This window comes from Ananas comosus, unplaced genomic scaffold, assembly GCF_001540865.1.
Source record: "Ananas comosus cultivar F153 unplaced genomic scaffold, ASM154086v1, whole genome shotgun sequence".
NCBI classification, from domain to species: domain Eukaryota; kingdom Viridiplantae; phylum Streptophyta; class Magnoliopsida; order Poales; family Bromeliaceae; genus Ananas; species Ananas comosus.
Window position 1 is genome coordinate 7,046 of NW_017891061.1, and position 18,559 is coordinate 25,604.

The window sequence follows — 18,559 nt, forward strand, 5'->3', positions numbered from 1 at the left end:
TGGTGAGCGGTGTGAAGTGTACACGGATCACAAGAGTTTGAAGTACTTATTCACTCAGAAAGAGTTGAACCTGAAACAGCGCAGATTGTTGGAGCTGCTCAAAGATTATGATTTGACGATTCTCTACCACCTAGGCAAGGCTAACGTGGTGGCTGATGCGCTAAGTCGGAAATCGACCGAAAACTTAGCGATACTTGTTGTGACCCAACCGTAGTTGATCGAGCAGATGAAGCGGTTGGAGTTGGAGGTAGTGACTCTGGATACACCTTTGAGGTTGATGACCTTGGTTGTGCAACCTACACTTTTGGACATGATTAAAGAAAAGCAAGCTTCCGATGTGGAGTTGCAAAAGATAAAAGGTAAAATGGTTGATGGTTGCACCGGCGATTTCCTTATGGATGACCAAGGATTGATGTGTTTCCGTGGGCAGATTTGTGTACCGGCGGATTCGGGAATTAAAGAGGATATTCTTCAAGAAGCGCACAGACCGCCCTACGCTATACATCCGGGAGGCACCAAGATGTATAAAGATTTCAAGTTGCTTTATTGGTGGCCTGGGATGAAAAAGGATATTGGCGAGTTTGTAGCTCGTTGTCTAACTTGCCAATAAGTAAAGGATGAGCATCGAGTTCCCGCGGGAAAACTTCAGAGTTTGCCTATCCCCATGTGGAAGTGGGAGAAGATCACCATGGATTTCGTGACTGGATTGCCCCGCTCTTAGGCCGGGCATGATGCTATTTGGGTGATCGTAGATAGGTTGACGAAGTCGGCGCACTTCATACCTATTCACACTACTTGGACTGGGGAGAAGCTCGCACAAGTGTACCTTGATGAGATTGTGCGACTTCACGGAGTGCCCACGTCGATCGTATCAGATCGAGACACCCGGTTTGTGTCTCACTTTTGGAGGAGTCTATAGGACGCCCTAGGCACTTGACTGGATTTTAGCACTGCTTTCCACCCTCAGAGTGATGGGCAGTCGGAGCGCACCATACAGATTTTAGAGGATATGCTCTGAGCATGTGTGATAGACTTCCAGGAAGGATGGTCGCAGCATCTACCTATGGAGGAATTTGCCTATAACAATAGCTATCAAGCAAGCATCAAGATGGCACCGTTCGAAGCACTTTATGGACGGAAGTGTAGATCGCCACTTCATTGGAGTGATGTCACGCCCCCGACCGCACTACCCGAAAACAGTACCAATTTGGTCCGTTTCGAGGGCGGCGTGCGTGATGCCGAACGGACAGAGTCTCCCCTGTCCGCCCAAGGCTAACCAACTAGATTGTGTACAACAAGTCCCCAGGAATACAACTTGATTTCATATACAATCAAACAACGATAATCGAGAGCACAAACAGTGCTATAAACAACAAGAGCAAGCGATACAAGTAAGCAGTATACAAGTATTCAAAACAGAGAAACTTAACTATTTGAGACATCATTGAAACATTTAACCTCTTTCGATATCATTTAAACTTTAATCATTTAATACAACTTGCATTCTTTCCCAAAATGAAAATACATCATATACTCTCCAAAACCTCACCCTATACAACATCTACTCTCATAATGTAAGAACAGGGTGGAACTAATGCAAGTAGGAAAGTAAGCTATCAACTGATACTGCTAGGGCGCTAAGCCCTTGCCGCGATCCTCCCGCTCAGTCGTGGCGCTCGAGCTAGTACCTGCAACGAGGATGTGAGAACTACGAATAGTTCCCAGTGGGTTCGGCCGCCGACTCCGCCGATCTACCCACTAGGTCTTAAGCAGGCATAGAGAGATATATATATATGCAATGTATATAAAACTAAGCTGAACGGAAAGCAGGTATATCAAGCTATGCCTTAATCTGATATCATGGATGTATGAGCAATAAATAAAGCTGGGTAAGTAAGCAACTATGAACATTTACATCAGCTATCGTAGTAAGCTATAAAACATGCTAATAGGAAAGCAAAGGAGCTAATATGAACAATGAATAGCTACTATAAACATCGATCATGGGTAAGACTCAATGGGTAACCCAATCTCCAAGTGAACACAAGGTTCGCAAGTAAGGCTCACATGTCAACCGCCGAGGGATGCCTAGCTGGACTATCCCCGAGTACGTCTGCGGATAACAAGCGGCTATCCGAGCAGCAAGCAGGCTACCTCTCTAGTGACCAACTCCGCAGCGCACAACTTGAGGGGAGCAACCCCACCAAGCGCAGACAGGCAATGTGAGCGTGATCAACTCACGAGCAACAACAACCCTTTGAGGGTAATATTAGCATAGATCAATAAGTTCTTGTACCCAATCTCATAGTGTCTCAACCATACTAATAAGATCATCTCAAGTAAACATCAAACATATGCCACTCAGTCATAGTTTTCTAACTAGATGCCACTCGTCATTTAGACTCATCAACAATGTTAGTTCTTTAACATTATAAGTTCTAATCATCTCATATAGGGTTGAATCTCATCGTTAAGCTCTATCATTTAATCTCATACATACTAGTTTATAATTCATTCAATCAACCATATCTATAGCTACTAGCATGCAACTTGAAGCAATATAATTAATCTTTAATCCTATAAGAACATGCACAATATGCAATTTGGTCGTATTTAAACATAGACATAATGAGTAGCCCGATGACTTCGGGATGGCACTCCCCCACCTTAGGTGATGCCGAAAACACTCCGAGACGCGCTCTCGTGCTAGTCTTGTCGCCGCTTAATTTTTGTTGGGTTAGCTTCAACCCTATAGCACTTCCAATGGTGATATCTTCGCGCTCGATTTTCGTATCGACGAACCGTCTTTGCCTACGCGTTTATAAGCATAAGAATTAGGTTTCTAACCCCTCAAAAGAGATCAAACCCTAATATTTGCAAAATTCCCAAAATCTAACCCTAGGGTTAGAATCCATGAGAAGCTATGGATTATGGCTTCAATGTGAGCTAAATCCATGTTCTCTAAGCTCATTAGGTTCTATTTGAACCATTAAAACCAACCAAACCTCATAAAAACCCAAGATACCATGGAAGGGGTTGAGGCTTACCTTTAGGGTTTGCTCCAAGAATGAGGTGAAGAAGAGCTCCCAAACCTTCTTCTCCTTCTTCTCCTTCCTTTTCTTCCTCTCTTTTTCCTTCTTTTTCCTTCTCTTTTCCTTCTCTCCTTCTATTTGGCTAGAGAGAGAGAGCTATGTGAGAGGGAGAGAGAGAGAGAGAGAGCTAAGTGAGAGGAAATGGCTGAGAGAGAAGGGTTTAAGTCCTCTATTGTAACAAAATGTCAAAAAGCCCCTCTATTCACCATTTTTCCAAAACAGTCCTGCTGTTCGTGTGCCCTTGTACCGGTACACGGAACCTTGTACCGGTACAGGGTCTGGGTGACAGCAAAACAGAGCGCAACCCGAGAGCTTGGGTTCTCGGTTTCGCAGAGCTTGTACCGGTACAAGCCCCTTGTACCGGTACAACACCTGAAGCCCTCAAACCCGAGAGCTACGCAGCCTGCTGCGATGGCTGTACCGGTACAGCCATCACCCTTGTACCGGTATAGCCGCTCCAGAATGTTGTTTTAACTTTTGTTTCGGCTCCACTTCACGCCGATCGATGTCAAACCCATTCCAACACCTTTAGAACTCATTTTTTGCTCTTCCAAATTTGTCGGAACCCCGAATGGAACTTGTCCAAATCGTTTAGCCGCCCACTTTGGCCCATTTGGCCAAAGTTAGCCAACGTCGTCGAATTTCGATATCTTACAGGTCTCCCCGACTTGGGACCGGTCCCCGAGAGCTTCAGCTCGGGTCACGCGTTCGGGTACTGGTCTCTCCCAGAGAGACCGGTCCTCGGGAGACCGGTCCTTGCCTGAGAGACCGGTCCCCGAGAGCAATATTTCCAGGACTTAGCCAAATTTCTGGCTTTCTCGCTGGGTTCACGTTCGGGGACCGGTCCCTCCCTACCAGGGACCGGTCGCCTCAAGCAACCCCGCAACACCAGCTGATGGACCGAGAGCAGTTTTGCTCCAGTGCAGGTTTCACACTATTTGCTCTCGCGGACTCGTTTTCAATGCACCTTTGGTGATTTTAACATCTTTGGCTTTTCCAAAGCTCACCAACACGACCCTTGGTCGATTTTACATGAAGTCTAACTCTCGTATTTCGAGAATTCACTTCCTCACATCCTCCCCTCCTAAAAAGGAGTTTCGTCCTCGAAACGAATTCATTAATTTAATTAACTCATACCTCAACACATTTCCTCAAAGAGATGAGGATAGTGCACTTTCATGGTTTCCTCGAGTTCCCACGTGGCCTCACGATCGTCGTGATCGGTCGAACGAATCTTCACATAGGGAATCTCGCGATTTCTCAGCTTCCTCACTTCTCGAGCAATGATCATCGCCGGGAACTCTTCATAGCTCAAATCCTCTTGTAGATCCGGCGGGTCGTAAAACATAACGTGCTCAGAATCATGGACATACTTACGAAGGTTAGAAACGTGGAATACATCATGCACCCCCGCCAGCTTCGGCGGTAATGCAAGTCGGTATGCTACCGCTCCAACCCGTTCCAACACTTCGAAAGGCCCAATATATCGGGGACTTAGCTTTTCCCTCACTCCGAAGCGTTTCACACCTCTCATAGGTGAAACCTTCAAGAAAATGCAGTCACCTACCGCGAATTCCAAATCTCTACGGCGTTTGTCAGAATAGCTCTTTTGCCTCGACTGTGCCGTAAGTAGCCTCTCGCGAGCAAGACGGACCTTCTCTTCCGCCTCTCGCAATACGTCTGGGCCCAATGCCGCAGGTTCACCTACATCGCTCCAACATATAGGAGATCGGCACTTCCGCCCATACAGGACTTCGAACGGTGCCATCCCAATACTAGCTTGGTAACTGTTGTTGTAGGTGAACTCGGCCATTCTTAAGTGGTCTGCCCAACTACCTTTGTAGTCAATGACATACGCCCGCAACATATCCTCTAGAATCTGTATAGTCCTCTCTGACTGTCCATCTGTCTGAGGATGAAACGCGGTGCTGAAATCGAGTCGTGTGCCAAGTGCTTTCTGCAGGCTTTTCCAAAAGTGTGAAGTAAAACGGGGGTCTCGATCTGACACGATCGACTTCGGAACCCCGTGCAACCTCACAACTTCATCCAAGTATACCTGCGCCAACTTGTCGCCCGACCAGGTGGTGTGAATCGGTAGAAAGTGTGCCGACTTAGTCATACGATCCACAATCACCCAGATCGCGTCGTGGCCACCCGTTGAACGGGGCAATCCGACCACGAAGTCCATCGCGACATTCTCCCATTTCCAAACGGGAATAGGTAAACTTTGGAGCTTTCTCGGTGAAAATCGGCGCTCAGTCTTCACTTGCTGGCATACTAAACACTGCGCTACATAGCGCCCAATATTCGCTTTCATGCCCGGCCACCAGTACTGCATCTTCAGATCACGGTACATCTTGGTGCCGCCCGGATGAATACTATAAGGAGTCCGATGTGCTTCTTGTAAGATTAACTTCCGGACCTCCTCGTTTTTCGATACGCACCATCGGTTTCGAAACCGAAGCGCACCCTCGGCGTCTATACTGAAATCACCGCCGTGTCCACTCTCGATGTCTCGCCGCACCTTTTGGAGATTGGGGTCCGCAGGTTGCAAACTCTTCATCTGCTCCAACAAGGTCGGTTGGACAACGAGAGCCGTAAGCATAGACGGGGTTTCCGGAGCTACCACCTCGAGATCCAATCGCTCCATCTCTCTCCACAGTGGCTCCTGATGTGTGAGCAACATAGCAAGATTTTCTACTGACTTCCTGCTAAGCGCGTCGGCCACCACGTTTGCTTTTTCGGGGTGGTATAGGATTGTAACATTGAAATCCTTAAGCAATTCTAACCACCGCCGTTGTCGCATATTAAGTTCCTTTTGTGTGAAAAGGTACTTCAGACTTTTGTGGTCCGTGTATATCTCGCAACGCGCGCCATACAAGTAGTGCCTCCATAACTTGAGAGCAAACACTACTGCGGCCAACTCTAAATCGTGGACAGGGTAGTTCTTCTCATAACTCTTCAGCTGACGGGACGCGTAAGCGAGCACCTTCCCGCCGTGCATCTGAACATACCCTAACCCCGATTGTGACGCGTCGCTATACACCACGAAGTCTTCATCTTGCACCGGTAAGGCGAGCACCGGAGTCGAAGTTAATCTATCCTTCAATTCTTGAAAACTCCGGTCACACTCACCGCTCCACACGAACTTGGTGCTTTTCCGAGTCAGACGGGTAAGTGGACCAACGATCTTCGAGAATCCCTCCACGAACCGTCTATAATAACCCGCTAANCGAGCACCGGAGTCGAAGTTAATCTATCCTTCAATTCTTGAAAACTCCGGTCACACTCACCGCTCCACACGAACTTGGTGCTTTTCCGAGTCAGACGGGTAAGTGGACCAACGATCTTCGAGAATCCCTCCACGAACCGTCTATAATAACCCGCTAAACCCACGAAGCTTCGAACTTCCGTGACGTTAGTCGGGCGAGGCCAATCCTTGATCGCCTCCACTTTCCTCGGGTCAACAGATACTCCTCCCTCGAAAATGACATGCCCAAGAAATGCAACCTCTCGGAGCCAAAAGTCGCATTTCTTAAACTTAGCATACAACTTCTCCTCCCGAAGGATTTGAAGCACGATTCTCAAATGCTCGGCATGTTCCTCGTCGCTGCGCGAGTAAACCAAGATGTCGTCTATAAAGACCACGACAAACCGGTCCAAATACTCTTTGAAGACACGGTTTGTAATATACCGAAAATTCAAAAAATAAATGTCGAACTTTAGTCAAATTGACCAAAGTGCGAGGACGGTACACTTCGGAAAGTCCGAAGGTGTTAAAATGATTAAAAGTGAGTTACGGGAGGTTTTCGAGAGCTATAGAATCAAAATCTGCATTCTGCAGTTTTGAGCTCTCGGGGACCGGTCCCTGGTGGGAGAGACCGGTCCCCGAACGCGTATGAATTGAGACAGCCGAAAAATCGGCTAAGTCCTGAGAAACCAGCTCTCGGGAACCGGTCCCTCCCCGAGAGACCGGTCCCCCAGAGACCGGTCCCACCAGAGAGAGACCGGTCGCATTGCGCACAGCAGCTCTGGCTGCGCTGGGAGAGCTCTCGGAGACCGGTCCCTAGTCGGGGAGACCGGTCCCCGAGCCCGAAATCTGCCCAGTCCAGGCAGTTGAATAAAGTGAAAGTTGAGGGGTTTATTTGTATTTTGGTAACCCATTGAGTATAGTTAGAGGGTAAATGAGATATTTCTCTCATTTTACTCCCTCTCCCACTCTCATCTCTCTATTTCTCTCTCTAGAAGACAAAGAAGGAGAAGAAGAAGAGAAGGAAAAGAAGGAAAAGAAGAAGAAGAAAGTGGAGAAGAAGCTATTTGAGTGAAGCAACTTCATCTTCTTCCTCTCTAGGGCAAGGAAGGAGCAAGCTTAGAGGTAAGCTTTGCCTCTTCTCATGTTAAATTGCAAGTTAGGGTTTGGATTAGAGTAAAGATGGTTTTTATAGAATGTTTAGAGTATTTGAAGCTTTTCTTTTGCTTCTTTTGAGATCAAGGCCATGGAAATGGTGAAGCTTGAGGAGAGCTTCATCACCTCTCATGGTGAAATCCAAACTAGGGTTTGGAGTGAGCTAGAAATGGTTCTAATGGACCTTTTAGAGTAGAATGAAGCTACTTTTGCTTCCCAATGAGATCAAACCCTAGGTTTTGTATATGTAATGGAGCTAGGGCACCAAATTGGGGTATTTGCTCATGGGGATTCCTAAGTGAAATTAACCATTCAAAAACCTAATTGGGAGTATTTCCGACGCGTTGGTGTGCTCGGATTAACGTTACGAAAAGCCGATGTAAAGATATAGGCAAAATGGCCTAATTTGGCTTCGTTATGCCGCAGGTAAGGAACGAGGAATCTAAAAATCTCAAGAAAGTCATCGGAGCACCTAGATAGACCTACAAGGTGGGTGGTGCTTCTCAAACTTATTGAACTTCCCTCTATGCCTAATGTGTCATTCGATTGAGCATATGCACCTATATTGTTGCATGCATTTTAGGGTAAAGTAATGATAAAATATGATGATTGCATGATTGTGAGTACAACGTGTCACGCCCCGAGACCGCTACCAATTTGGTCCGGCCCCGGGCGCGTCGAACAGACGCCGAACGGACAGGACCTCCCCTGTCCGTCCAAGGCTAACCAACAGATCATGTATAAGAATTTATCCAGGAATTCAATTCATAAATACACGATCAAGAAGCACCACTAGTGCAACAACCAAGAGCAAGATACAAGTATAGAAACATATACAAGTACATAAAGAGAGAAGAGGCTATCTATTACATTCATTTGATTTAATACATTCAATTACATCTTTACATTCTTCCAAAATAGGAATACAATCACTCCGCCTCACCCTATACATCATCTACTCTCAAGTACAAAAGGGTGACGGCTAATACAAAAGGGAGGTAGCTAATGCGACTAAGACGCCGGGCCCTTACCGCGATCCTCACGCTCCCCGGGAGCACCCGAACTGGAACCTGTAGTAAAATGGGGGNTCGACACGTAGGGAGAATTAACTCACACTACGGACCCGAGACCGTCTGGCGGGGCCAAATAGGCAATCCCTGGCGTGACCAACATCCGGAGCGCACTACTTGTGTGGGGCTTCCATCACAAGATTTAAACAGACCGTGAGCATGATCCAATCCTCATCTCGAGGATACCCTATCCTCTAGGGTTACAATCATCATATAGTCCATAGGTTTCACATACACTATTAACTAGATCGCCAATCGTCCGTTGGTTCGCTATCGACTAGATGCCACTCATTCATAGTTTACTATTGACTAGATGCCACTCGTTCATTGTTCATCATTTTCTCTACATTATAGGATTCACAAGACTCGACCCAATCCTCACCAATCCTCTACATCCAGTATCCAATATTTGCTACAATATCATCAAGAAAGGCATAAGGAAAGGCAATGCATAATAATCCTATAATGCAACAATATAAGATGCGGGGTCAAAATGTACTAAGACATAGGAGGGAGCCCGATTACTTCGGGATGGACACCACCCACCTCTTGGCGATTGTAATACACTGAATTTTTGCAAATTGCGAAATTCGAGTGTGAGGAATGATATGTGGAACCCTCCTACATGTTCAAAAGGGTTTAAAGATGTTTACATATAAGTTTGAGAGTGATTGGAATGTCGGAAACAAGAAAGTGCATTGAACCGGCGAAAATCAGTTTTTTTCTGCTTGCTGTACCGGTACAGCCATTAGCTTGTACCGGTACACAATGCAGAAACGTGGCAGCTTGGGTATTTCGGTAATTTCACATCTTGATACCTATCTACTTGACCCAGCTCGACCCCAGGAGCTCTGTGGATGTTGCTGGAGACCAGAGAAAGCCTCTACCATCTTCTTCTCTCTCTCTCTCTAAGATTTTTCTCTCTCTACAACGAAGTCACCGTTTTGCACCGTTGTCGTCGCCGAGCTCGCCCTTCGCTGTTTGGGAGTGTTGCTGAGCCTTCGTGGACGTGTGAGAGAGTATTTTGGACGGGTTTCCGCAGCTCTGGACCAGTTGTTCACTGGTTGGAAGCTTAATAGAGGTAATCGACTCACTTTCGCCGTTATCGACGTTCTATTCGTCGAGTTGAGTAATGATTTCGGGTTTCTTGCTTCTTGCTGTGCTAGGCTGAGATTTCAGCAATTAAAGTTGGATTAATTAACTATGATTAAACCTCCTTAGACCAGGGATAAGCTACTTTGAAGCTTATTAGAGATGTTTTGCTATTTATGAAGCTAAATCGGAACTTAATGCAATTGTTTGAGCGAATTGATACAAATTGAGAATTAGTTCTTCGCAGCAGGTCTTCGGGCTTCGTCGAGCTGAATTTGTACTCTTGGAAGCTGGTTAGGAAGCTGTTCTAACCAAGGGTAAGTAGGAATTTCGGTTAGAAAACTGAATTTGCAAGATTCCGACTATATTTGCTATTATATGATGATTTTGATGTCGTGTTGGTGTTGATCGCAGCAGGAGTTCAACTGACCTTTGGGTCATCCTTGGTTGGCTTTGGGAAGCCTTTAGAAACTTAATTGGAGGTACTAAAGTGAACCAAAACAGCGATTTATGTTACTACTTGATACGAGATGTGATTTGAGCCGAAATCGGACATTTCGGCCGTAGATTTAATCCGATCTTGACGTTTGTTTTTCAGCAACATTGGGACTTCGTTGAGCCGTTTGTGGGACTTCTTGTGGATAATTCGAGCCTAGTACTAGGTGGGTCGGACCTAACCAGAGCAAGTGAAACTCCTCTATGTTCTATATGTAATATAGAAATGGTCTTATTGTGTGCCTATGTGATTGTTAAAGTGCTCGGAATGCGTCATCATGATGTTTATCACATGTGAAATGAGCGTTCATGCATAAAAGTATTCATGCATTAAAGTATGCTTGTTTAGTTCAGTAGAACAACCAAAGATCGGTTTATTATGTTTCTATGATATAGAGAACATACATATATCCAATTCAGTTGAATGACTTATGAACAAGTGTAGAATGCACTTATAAAGTATAGAATTCTGACATGCTTATGACTATGTTGATAATGCCATAATAGTGGAAAGATTATAATGCCATGTGATTTAGCATTATCCTTACATGTTTACAATCTAGTGGATACTAGCTTTTGTTACTATTTGTGTATTGACATTTCGATCAGAGGATCGAGGGTAAGAACTTTGCAAGTGAAAATATGAAAAATGAGACATGTGGATAATGGACTTTGCTTGCTTGCCATCGTGCTCATTCGCACACGCTTGTGAGGGTAGCTCCCTACAAGCCGGCACTCCGGAGTTGGCCTACGCGACAGAATTCAGTTGTATAATTTTCTTACTTTTGCCGCTTGGGAACCTAGTGGGGGAATCGGCGGGACAAGCGGCGGGCCGAAAACCCACTGGAACTAAGGGGAAGTTAAGTTTTCTCACCCCCCCATTTTTTTACTTAAACAGGTTTTTTCAGTTTTCGGGTTTGCTTCCCCGGGGAGGCGTTGAAGGATCGCGGTAAAGGGCCCGGCGTTCTTTAGGCGCATTAGGGCTTTAACTCCCTTTTGTATTTTTAAGCCGTTCCCTTTTGTAAACTTGAAGATGTAGGGATGTTTATTTAAGGTGAGGGGCGGGAAAGTGTTGTATTCCTTATTTGGGTAAGAATTAAAAAAGAATGTAATTGGAATGTAATTTAAAAATCAGATGATTGTAATAGATAGGCCTTTTCTTTTTCTCGGGTTTAGTCAACTTGTATATGTTTCTATACTTGTATGTTGCTCTGGTGTGTGCCACATAGTGGTGCTTCTTGGATCGGTGCGTATTTGATGAATTGAATTCTGGGTAATTCTTGATACATGGATTCGCTTGGTTACCTTGGACGGACAAGGGGAGGTCCTGTCCGTCGGGTCTGTTCGACGCGCCCGGGGCGGACCAAATTGGTACGGTCTCTTTGGGCTGTGACAGGATTAAGTGGTATCAGAGCACCAGGAGCAAGTAAAGAGGAGAGTTCCTAGGGATTACCTAGCGAGCCCATAGGTTGGCAAACCCTAAGGGGTGTGTAGGACGTGACGTGAACGTGAACCCGGTGGGCGGGTGGCGGAAATTGATCGATCTGCAGGGTCGGAAGTTAGCATGTCTCTAGCCGTGAATAGAGACGGTCCACAGGTCTGATACTAGTTTCTTGGGCTTCGTTAGTTTGGTTGTGGGTCGGCGGGCCGACGGACACGACGGCTAAGAGTCCAGGAACTGGGAGCACTTGCGAGCTTCCCCGATTTTTGTTGTGGAGTCGTTTAGTTTCGCAAGCGGCTGAGAGCTATCGGATTGAGGGTTAACTAACCGAGTTGTTGCCTTTTCAGGAGCAAATGTCCCCAAGGCGTACGCTGCGTAGGTCCGCCTTCCGGGTACCGCCTTCTGCGGATCCCGAGCAGCCGAGATCGCGAGGACACGTGCAGGAGGCTCGTTTTCGGAGCCAGCTCCCAGGGGAGTTGTGGAGTAGCAAGCGGCCGCGGCTGCGCCGCCTGACGGCGCAGGAGACGCGATCGGCCGCACTTCGGCACGCACGCCGGTAGCGGCCGGAGGGGTAAGGGCAAGCCGGCGGTTCCGCATGGGGCAGTGTCCCCCCGCGACAAGTGCGCCTCGACGGGCTTCGGCGTCGGCGACGCCTTGATACGACGGGCCCGACGAAGGTGGGAGCGGGGAACGTGCGCTGACGGCTCTGATGAAGTTTATGCAAGTTAAGCCACCAATTTTTGGAAGCGGGGAAAAGGTGGAGGCCGTCGGAGTGGGTGGAGTCTTGGATTGACTCCTAATTGGTGAGACCCTCTTCGGATGACCGTATATACCCCGGGGAAGGATAAAGGGTACCCCTCGCCACCCATTTGCCTCGACAAGGCGGCGGAAGGCTGTGGGTGGGAAGCGGGGGTGAAGCTTAGGATCGACCTGCGATCTTCCACCAATGCTTCTGGGGAGAGTTATAAAGAAGGGATATTTGGAAATTTACTTCCCGGACACCGAGAAGCAGACAGTTGAAGGACGGAGGTTTCGCAAACTGAGATAGGGAGATCGTTCGGTGGCGCGGACTACGAGCAGGAGTTCCCCATATCATAAACTGCCGTTTCCGCCGGACGGGGTTAAAGGACGGCCGCGGACGAGCCGGGGGGAGTGGTTTCTTGGCGGAGGACCTCGGGCCCGGTGGATTTATAGGGCGGTGCAACTGTTCCGCTCCGACTTTCGCCGAGGTTTTCAACAAAGCGCTGTGGGCGAGGAGCATGGAGGACGGCCCACGTGCGGGGGAGAACGTGAGGTTGTTGGGCGGATCCCAATATAAGGGGAAGAAGAGGGATCGGGCGCGCGGTTTTCGGTGGACAATCAGAGTTCGGAGGAGGGCCCTTCGAAGCATCCGCGGTCACAGTCGTCGTCTGCTGGGCGCCGTGGGCCGCACAGCGTTGCCCTATCTGTGGAGGACGGGATGGGCCCATCGGCACTGCCAGTGTAGACAACGACAAGCGACTGGCTGCTTTAATTGTGGGACAAGAAGGACACATTTAGCCGTGGATGTCCGGCAAGGGGCCTGTCCACGCCGTCAGTCGCATCGGCTCCTCAGGCCGCACCGCACCTTATCAGGGAGGGGCCCCCTATGTCCCCCCCCCATATCAAAGGGGGGGCAGGACGAGCATTTTTGGCCGCCGCGTATGCGGACCGGCTGACTCGATCAGCCACCGAGCGGACGGGTATTCGGGCCGCTCAGGCCGCTATGCGAGGAGTGCCTGCCTTAGGGCCGGAGGGCCTGATGTTGTGGCAGGTATGGTTCTAATCAATGGAGTTCGCTCCAGAAGCTATTGTTGATACGGGTGCTACGCATGTCATTTATTTAGTAGAGCTTTTGCATGCATGCATGGACATACCCATTAGAAAAGGAGTGGCAAGTGCGCGAGTCGAAGGTCCGGAGTCGTTCATTTAAATACACTACACGGAATGCTCGTTCATGGCCCGGTACGGAGTAGGGGTGACTGGATAATGGGCCCCATTCGGGATGTTGGAACTCACTAAATTGGGAGGCGCTGATTGATGTCATCTTGGGCCATGGACTGGCTCTCAAAGTAATTACGCTACGATCGATTGCAAAGAATAAGTCAATCACCTTTCGGGACCCAGACAGGAAGAGGTCTCGTTTATCGAGCTTGTCAGAGTTCTTCTTCGTCGCAACAGTTATCGGCCGACGAGAGCTTAGGAAGTTTGGTCAGCTTGGCGGTATTTGCGCGCATCTTTGGCGGGACCGTCGTGGAGGTGGACCGGGGCGGCGCCGAAACTAGAAGTTTATCTCGCGTGGTACGGGAAATTTCCGGATGTATTTTCACGCGGAGTTGGGCGAGGGGATGCCGGCCGGATCGGATGATCGGTTCGTTATAGGACTTGATTCCCGGGACGGCGCCAATCTCGAACCCATACGTATGGCGCCGGCAGAGTTAAGGAATTGAGGATCAGTTACAGATGCTTCTCGACAAAGGTGTTATTAGCGAGCGTATCGCCTAGCGGCGTTATGTTCGTGCGAAGAGGATGGCCTCATTCGATCTGCGTGATTATCTGAGAACTTGAACAAGTCATCATAAAGAATAAAGTACCCGTTGCCTCGGAATCGACAACTTTGTTCGACCAATTACAGGGGTCACGAGTTATGAAGATTAAGACCCTATCAATCCGCTTACCATCAGTTTAAAGATCAAGCCGGGGATATTCGGAAGACCGCGTTCGTACGCGGTTTATGGACACTATGAGTACACGGTTATGCCTTTCGCGGCGTCCTAATGCCGGCCGCATTCATGGACCTGTAACCGTGTGTTCAAGGCGGCTGTGAACATTTGTCGTTGGTCTCATTAGAGACATCTTGGTCTATTCGCGGGACGCGGAGGAAGCATCGCGGAGCATTGCGCGGACGGTTGCTTCAAATCCTTCGGGGAGGGGAGAAGCTATTCGCAAAACTGAAGAAATGTGATTTTCTTGGCTCGAGAGAGATCGTTTGCCTTCTTGGGGCATGTGATTTTCCGGGAGGGCGGTGTTCTGACCCGGAGGGAAAGTCGAGCAGTCGAGAACTGGGGCCCGGCCCACGAACGTTACGGAGGTCGAAGGGCTTTGGGTGGGCTTAGCGGCTACTAGCGGAACGGTTTGGTTGCGGAGGGTTTTTCAAAAATGAACTCCAGCTACCGGTTTGGACTCAGGAAGGGCGTCAAGTCATTTGGGAGCGACGACGTGTGACCAAAGCATCTCAACGAATTGAAGAGAAGATTTGACGTCGGGGCTCCAAAGCTCGCCTCACCGGGCAGGGCCGAGGACTTTGTGGGTTTATAGCGTATGCATTCCTATCTGGGCTTGGGGTGTGTTGCTGATGCAAGCGGGGGGAGGGTGATAGGCTTATGCATTCCCGGTCAGCTAAAGCGACCACGGAGAAGAATTACCCCATTCATTGACTTGGACGTTGGGCGGCGGTGATCCTTTGCGCCTGGAAGTTGGTGGAACCACTACCTATACGCTGGACACTGCGAGATCTACACCCGACCACCAAAGTCTGAAAGTATCTATTACCCAGAAGGAGCTAAAACATGCCCGGCAGGGCGGTGGGCTAGAGTTATAGAAGGATATGATGTCGATTATTCTCTACCACCCCCTGCGGCAAAGCCAAAATGTGGGTAGGCGACGCACTTTAGTAGGAAAGTCGGGCGAGAACCTCGCTTTTGATGTTTACCCGGCAAACGCCCTTAGGGTGGAGATGGGACGACTGGACCTCGAAGTGTCGCGCTTCCCGAGGTCCCGGCCTCAGTTGGGATGGCGCTCATTATTCACAACCTTATTGGGAGAGGATCAAGAAAATTGCAACCTGCAGACCGACGTCTCCAGAAAGTGCGGCGTCATTATTTGAGGCAGGGACGGACGGATGGCGATTTTAGCCGTGGGACGCCGGGTTGGGCGCGGCCTTCGGGTTCCGAAACCGGTGGATGTAGTGCCCGAGATGAAAGGGGGCTTCGCGGAGTTGATCTGCAAGAAGCTCACCGTCTCCATACGCAGATCACCCGGGCGCGCGGCACCAAAATGTATCATGATGTTGAGAGCACTTTATTGGTGGCCGGGGATGAAGGCGATATTGGGCGCTTCGTGGCAAAGTGCTTAAACTTTGTCAGCAAGTTTAAAGGCGGATGCGCCGGTTTCCAGCGGGGAAGCTTCAGAGCCTACTATCTCCCGTTTGAAATGGGAGGATATATCTATGGGATTCATCGTTGCTTAACCTCGCTCGACAGGGGCCACGATGCAATCTGGGTGATCGTGGATAGCTTGACCAAATCAGCACACTTTTTGCGATCCACACCACCTCAGGGCGGGAGATAAATTGGCGCAGGGTGTAATCTTAGACGAGGTAGTTGCAGTTTGCATGGGTGCGAGATCGATTGTAGTCGGATAAGAGACCCTAAGTTTACTCGCGTTTTGGAAAAGCCTGAGGAAGCCCTTGGCACACGGGTCGATTTTAGCACTGCTCATATTCATCCCAGACAGACGAGGCCAAACCGAGAGGGACTATTCAGACTCTCGGAGGAGTATGTTGCGAGCGTGTGTCAATCGACCTACAAAGGAGGTTGGTGTCAGGTATTTGCCTATGGGCCGAGTTCGCCTACAACAACAGTTATACGCTAGTGTGGAGATGGCCACCATTCGAAAGCCCTTTAATGGGCGGAAGTGCGCTCTCCCATTTATTGGAGTGATGTTGGCGAACGGCACGGAATTTGTTGCCCCGATGCTGCTGCGGGAGGCGAAGAAAAGGTCCGCCTTGCTGCAAACGTTACTCACGCGCAATCTCGACACAACAGAGCTACGCGGATAGGCGCCGGCGAGATTTAGAGTTTACGGTGGCGACCGTGATTCTTCTTGAAGGTCTCGCCTATGAGGGGGTGTAAAAGCGTTGGAGTTCGGAGAAGTTAGTCCCCGATACATTGCCGTCCCTACGAGAATCTTGAGCGGATTGGACGGTGGTCTTATCGGCTCGCGTTGCGGCCCAATAGCTAGCGGATGTGCATAACGTATTTCACGCTCTCCAATCTTCGCAAGATAATATACCTGATCCGCGGACACGCAATGTTGTATGAGCCGCGAGATTCAGGAGACTTGAGCTACTGGAGGAATTTCCGCTGGCAATTATGCTCGTGAAGTGCGCAAGCTAGGAAATCGCGAACATTCCCTTATGTCTTGAGTCCGTGGAGCAATCATGATGATCGCGAAGCACCTAGGGGGGAGACGGAGTGATCGAGGAAGGAGATGAAGCGACTATTCATCCTCGCCTGTCGAAGGTTAAACGAGGTAAGAATTTTAGAATTGAAATTCCAATTAAGTTTTGGGTATTGAGTTCGTTTCGAGGACGAAACTCTTTTTAAGGTGGGCAAGGATGTAAGAAGTGGAATCCACATCGAAATCCAGGCAAGAAATGATTAGACTTCGGAATTCAGGAATCGACTAATTGATCGAGTGCTGTTAGGCTTCGGAAATCCGAAGGTGATAATAATACATAAAGTGCATTAAGGAAGGGTCCGCGAGAAGTACAAGTGCAAAACTTGCACTGGAGCAAAAATGCTCTCGAGGGGACCGGCCCTGGCAGGGAAGGACCGTTCCATCAGGCTGGGCTGCGGGAGTCTCTTGGATGAGACCGGTCCTGGGTGGTGAGGACCGGTTGCCGAACGTCTGGCCAGCGAAAAATACACGAAATTTGGCTAAGTCCGAAAACTCAGCTTTCTGGAACCGGTCTCGGTCGGACGAAGGGACCGGTCTCCCGGGGACCGGTCTCTCACGTAAGAACGGTTCCGAAGCGCCCGAAATCCCCCCCCCCACTGCATCGATATATGGGCAGCCTTCGGGGACCGGTCTCCCCGATGGCTGGGACCGGTTCCCTCACTGCGAAATGCCAGAGAGGGCTGATTTAAGCATGAAAAGTGTAGGGGTATGAAAATGGCCTTAATAGGGCTTTGGGGACCCTCTCTCTCCTCAGTTGCTCTCTTTCCCTCTCTCTCACCCCTTTCTCTCTCTCTCTAGGAAAGAAAAGAAAGAGAGAAGAGAAGAAGAAAGAGGAAGGGAGCAAGAAGGAAGAAAGGAGAAGCAAAGAGAAGGAGAAGACTAAGAAGAAGAGGAGATCATCTTCTCTTCCTCTCCTCTCAAGCTTGGACTTAGGTTAAGAGGTAAGCTTCCAACCCTTTAATGAGAAATTCTAGGATTTTTGGGTTTTTATGGTTTTAGAATTGTTTCAAATGGAACCTATTTGGGGATAAATAGATGGTTCCGAGCTCAAAAATCGAAAGCTCGCACCATGGATTTCCCTCTGATCGGCCATTCTTAGGGCACGGATTTGGGATTTTGGAAAGTCTAGGGTTTTGATCTATTTTAAAAATGGGTTTTTTTTCATTTAAACCCCAAAATTTTCAGGTCCGGAACGGTTCGGCGAAGCACGGGTTTGCCGTCCGACGAGCGGGTGCGGGTTTATCGCGGAATGGGGTACTCGAGGGCTCGTTTGTGCCCGAGCGAGTTTAAACGCTGCAAGAACCGGCAACGTCGCAGCTTTCTACTATCGCGGATGCGCGGTCACGCCCGGGTACAGCGGAGCATATCCGGCACGTGCACAGACCGCCATACACCTGCAGATATAAGGCGTCTACAAGCCAACAATCGATAGGAGTAAAAACATATTAATAAGCTATCTGATATCAGCCCCCCCCCGAGATAGTAAAAAGTCACCAAAGACTATCAAACAAGAGAACAATAGTATAAAACCAGAATCTCAACAAATATGAAGTATCACAATTATAGTGACTGTCAAAAGTAACATATACATCACGGGTCAACAAAAAAAATAGATACACGGTGTTCTCTCTATACATAGGGACATCACCCTCGGCCGTAGCCCGAGTAACAAGGTGATCGACTAGCACGCCTAGTAATGCTAGCT

General features: G+C 48.6%; 2 protein-coding genes across 2 annotated transcripts; both read right to left on the reverse strand.

The window, feature by feature from the left end:
* Nucleotides 1–4,230: 4,230 nt before the first annotated feature.
* On the reverse strand, nt 4,231–4,626 carry LOC109704588. The gene has a single exon (XM_020225344.1). It carries the CDS (start codon nt 4,624–4,626, stop codon nt 4,231–4,233), a length of 396 nt encoding a protein of 131 aa, XP_020080933.1.
* Nucleotides 4,627–11,817: 7,191 nt separating this feature from the next.
* LOC109704589 (caskin-1-like) lies at nt 11,818–13,064 on the reverse strand. The gene is made up of 2 exons (XM_020225345.1): nt 12,736–13,064; nt 11,818–12,301 (listed from the first exon to the last, which is right to left on the reverse strand). Exons 1-2 carry the CDS (start codon nt 13,062–13,064, stop codon nt 11,818–11,820), a joined length of 813 nt encoding a protein of 270 aa, XP_020080934.1.
* Nucleotides 13,065–18,559: the final 5,495 nt, after the last annotated feature.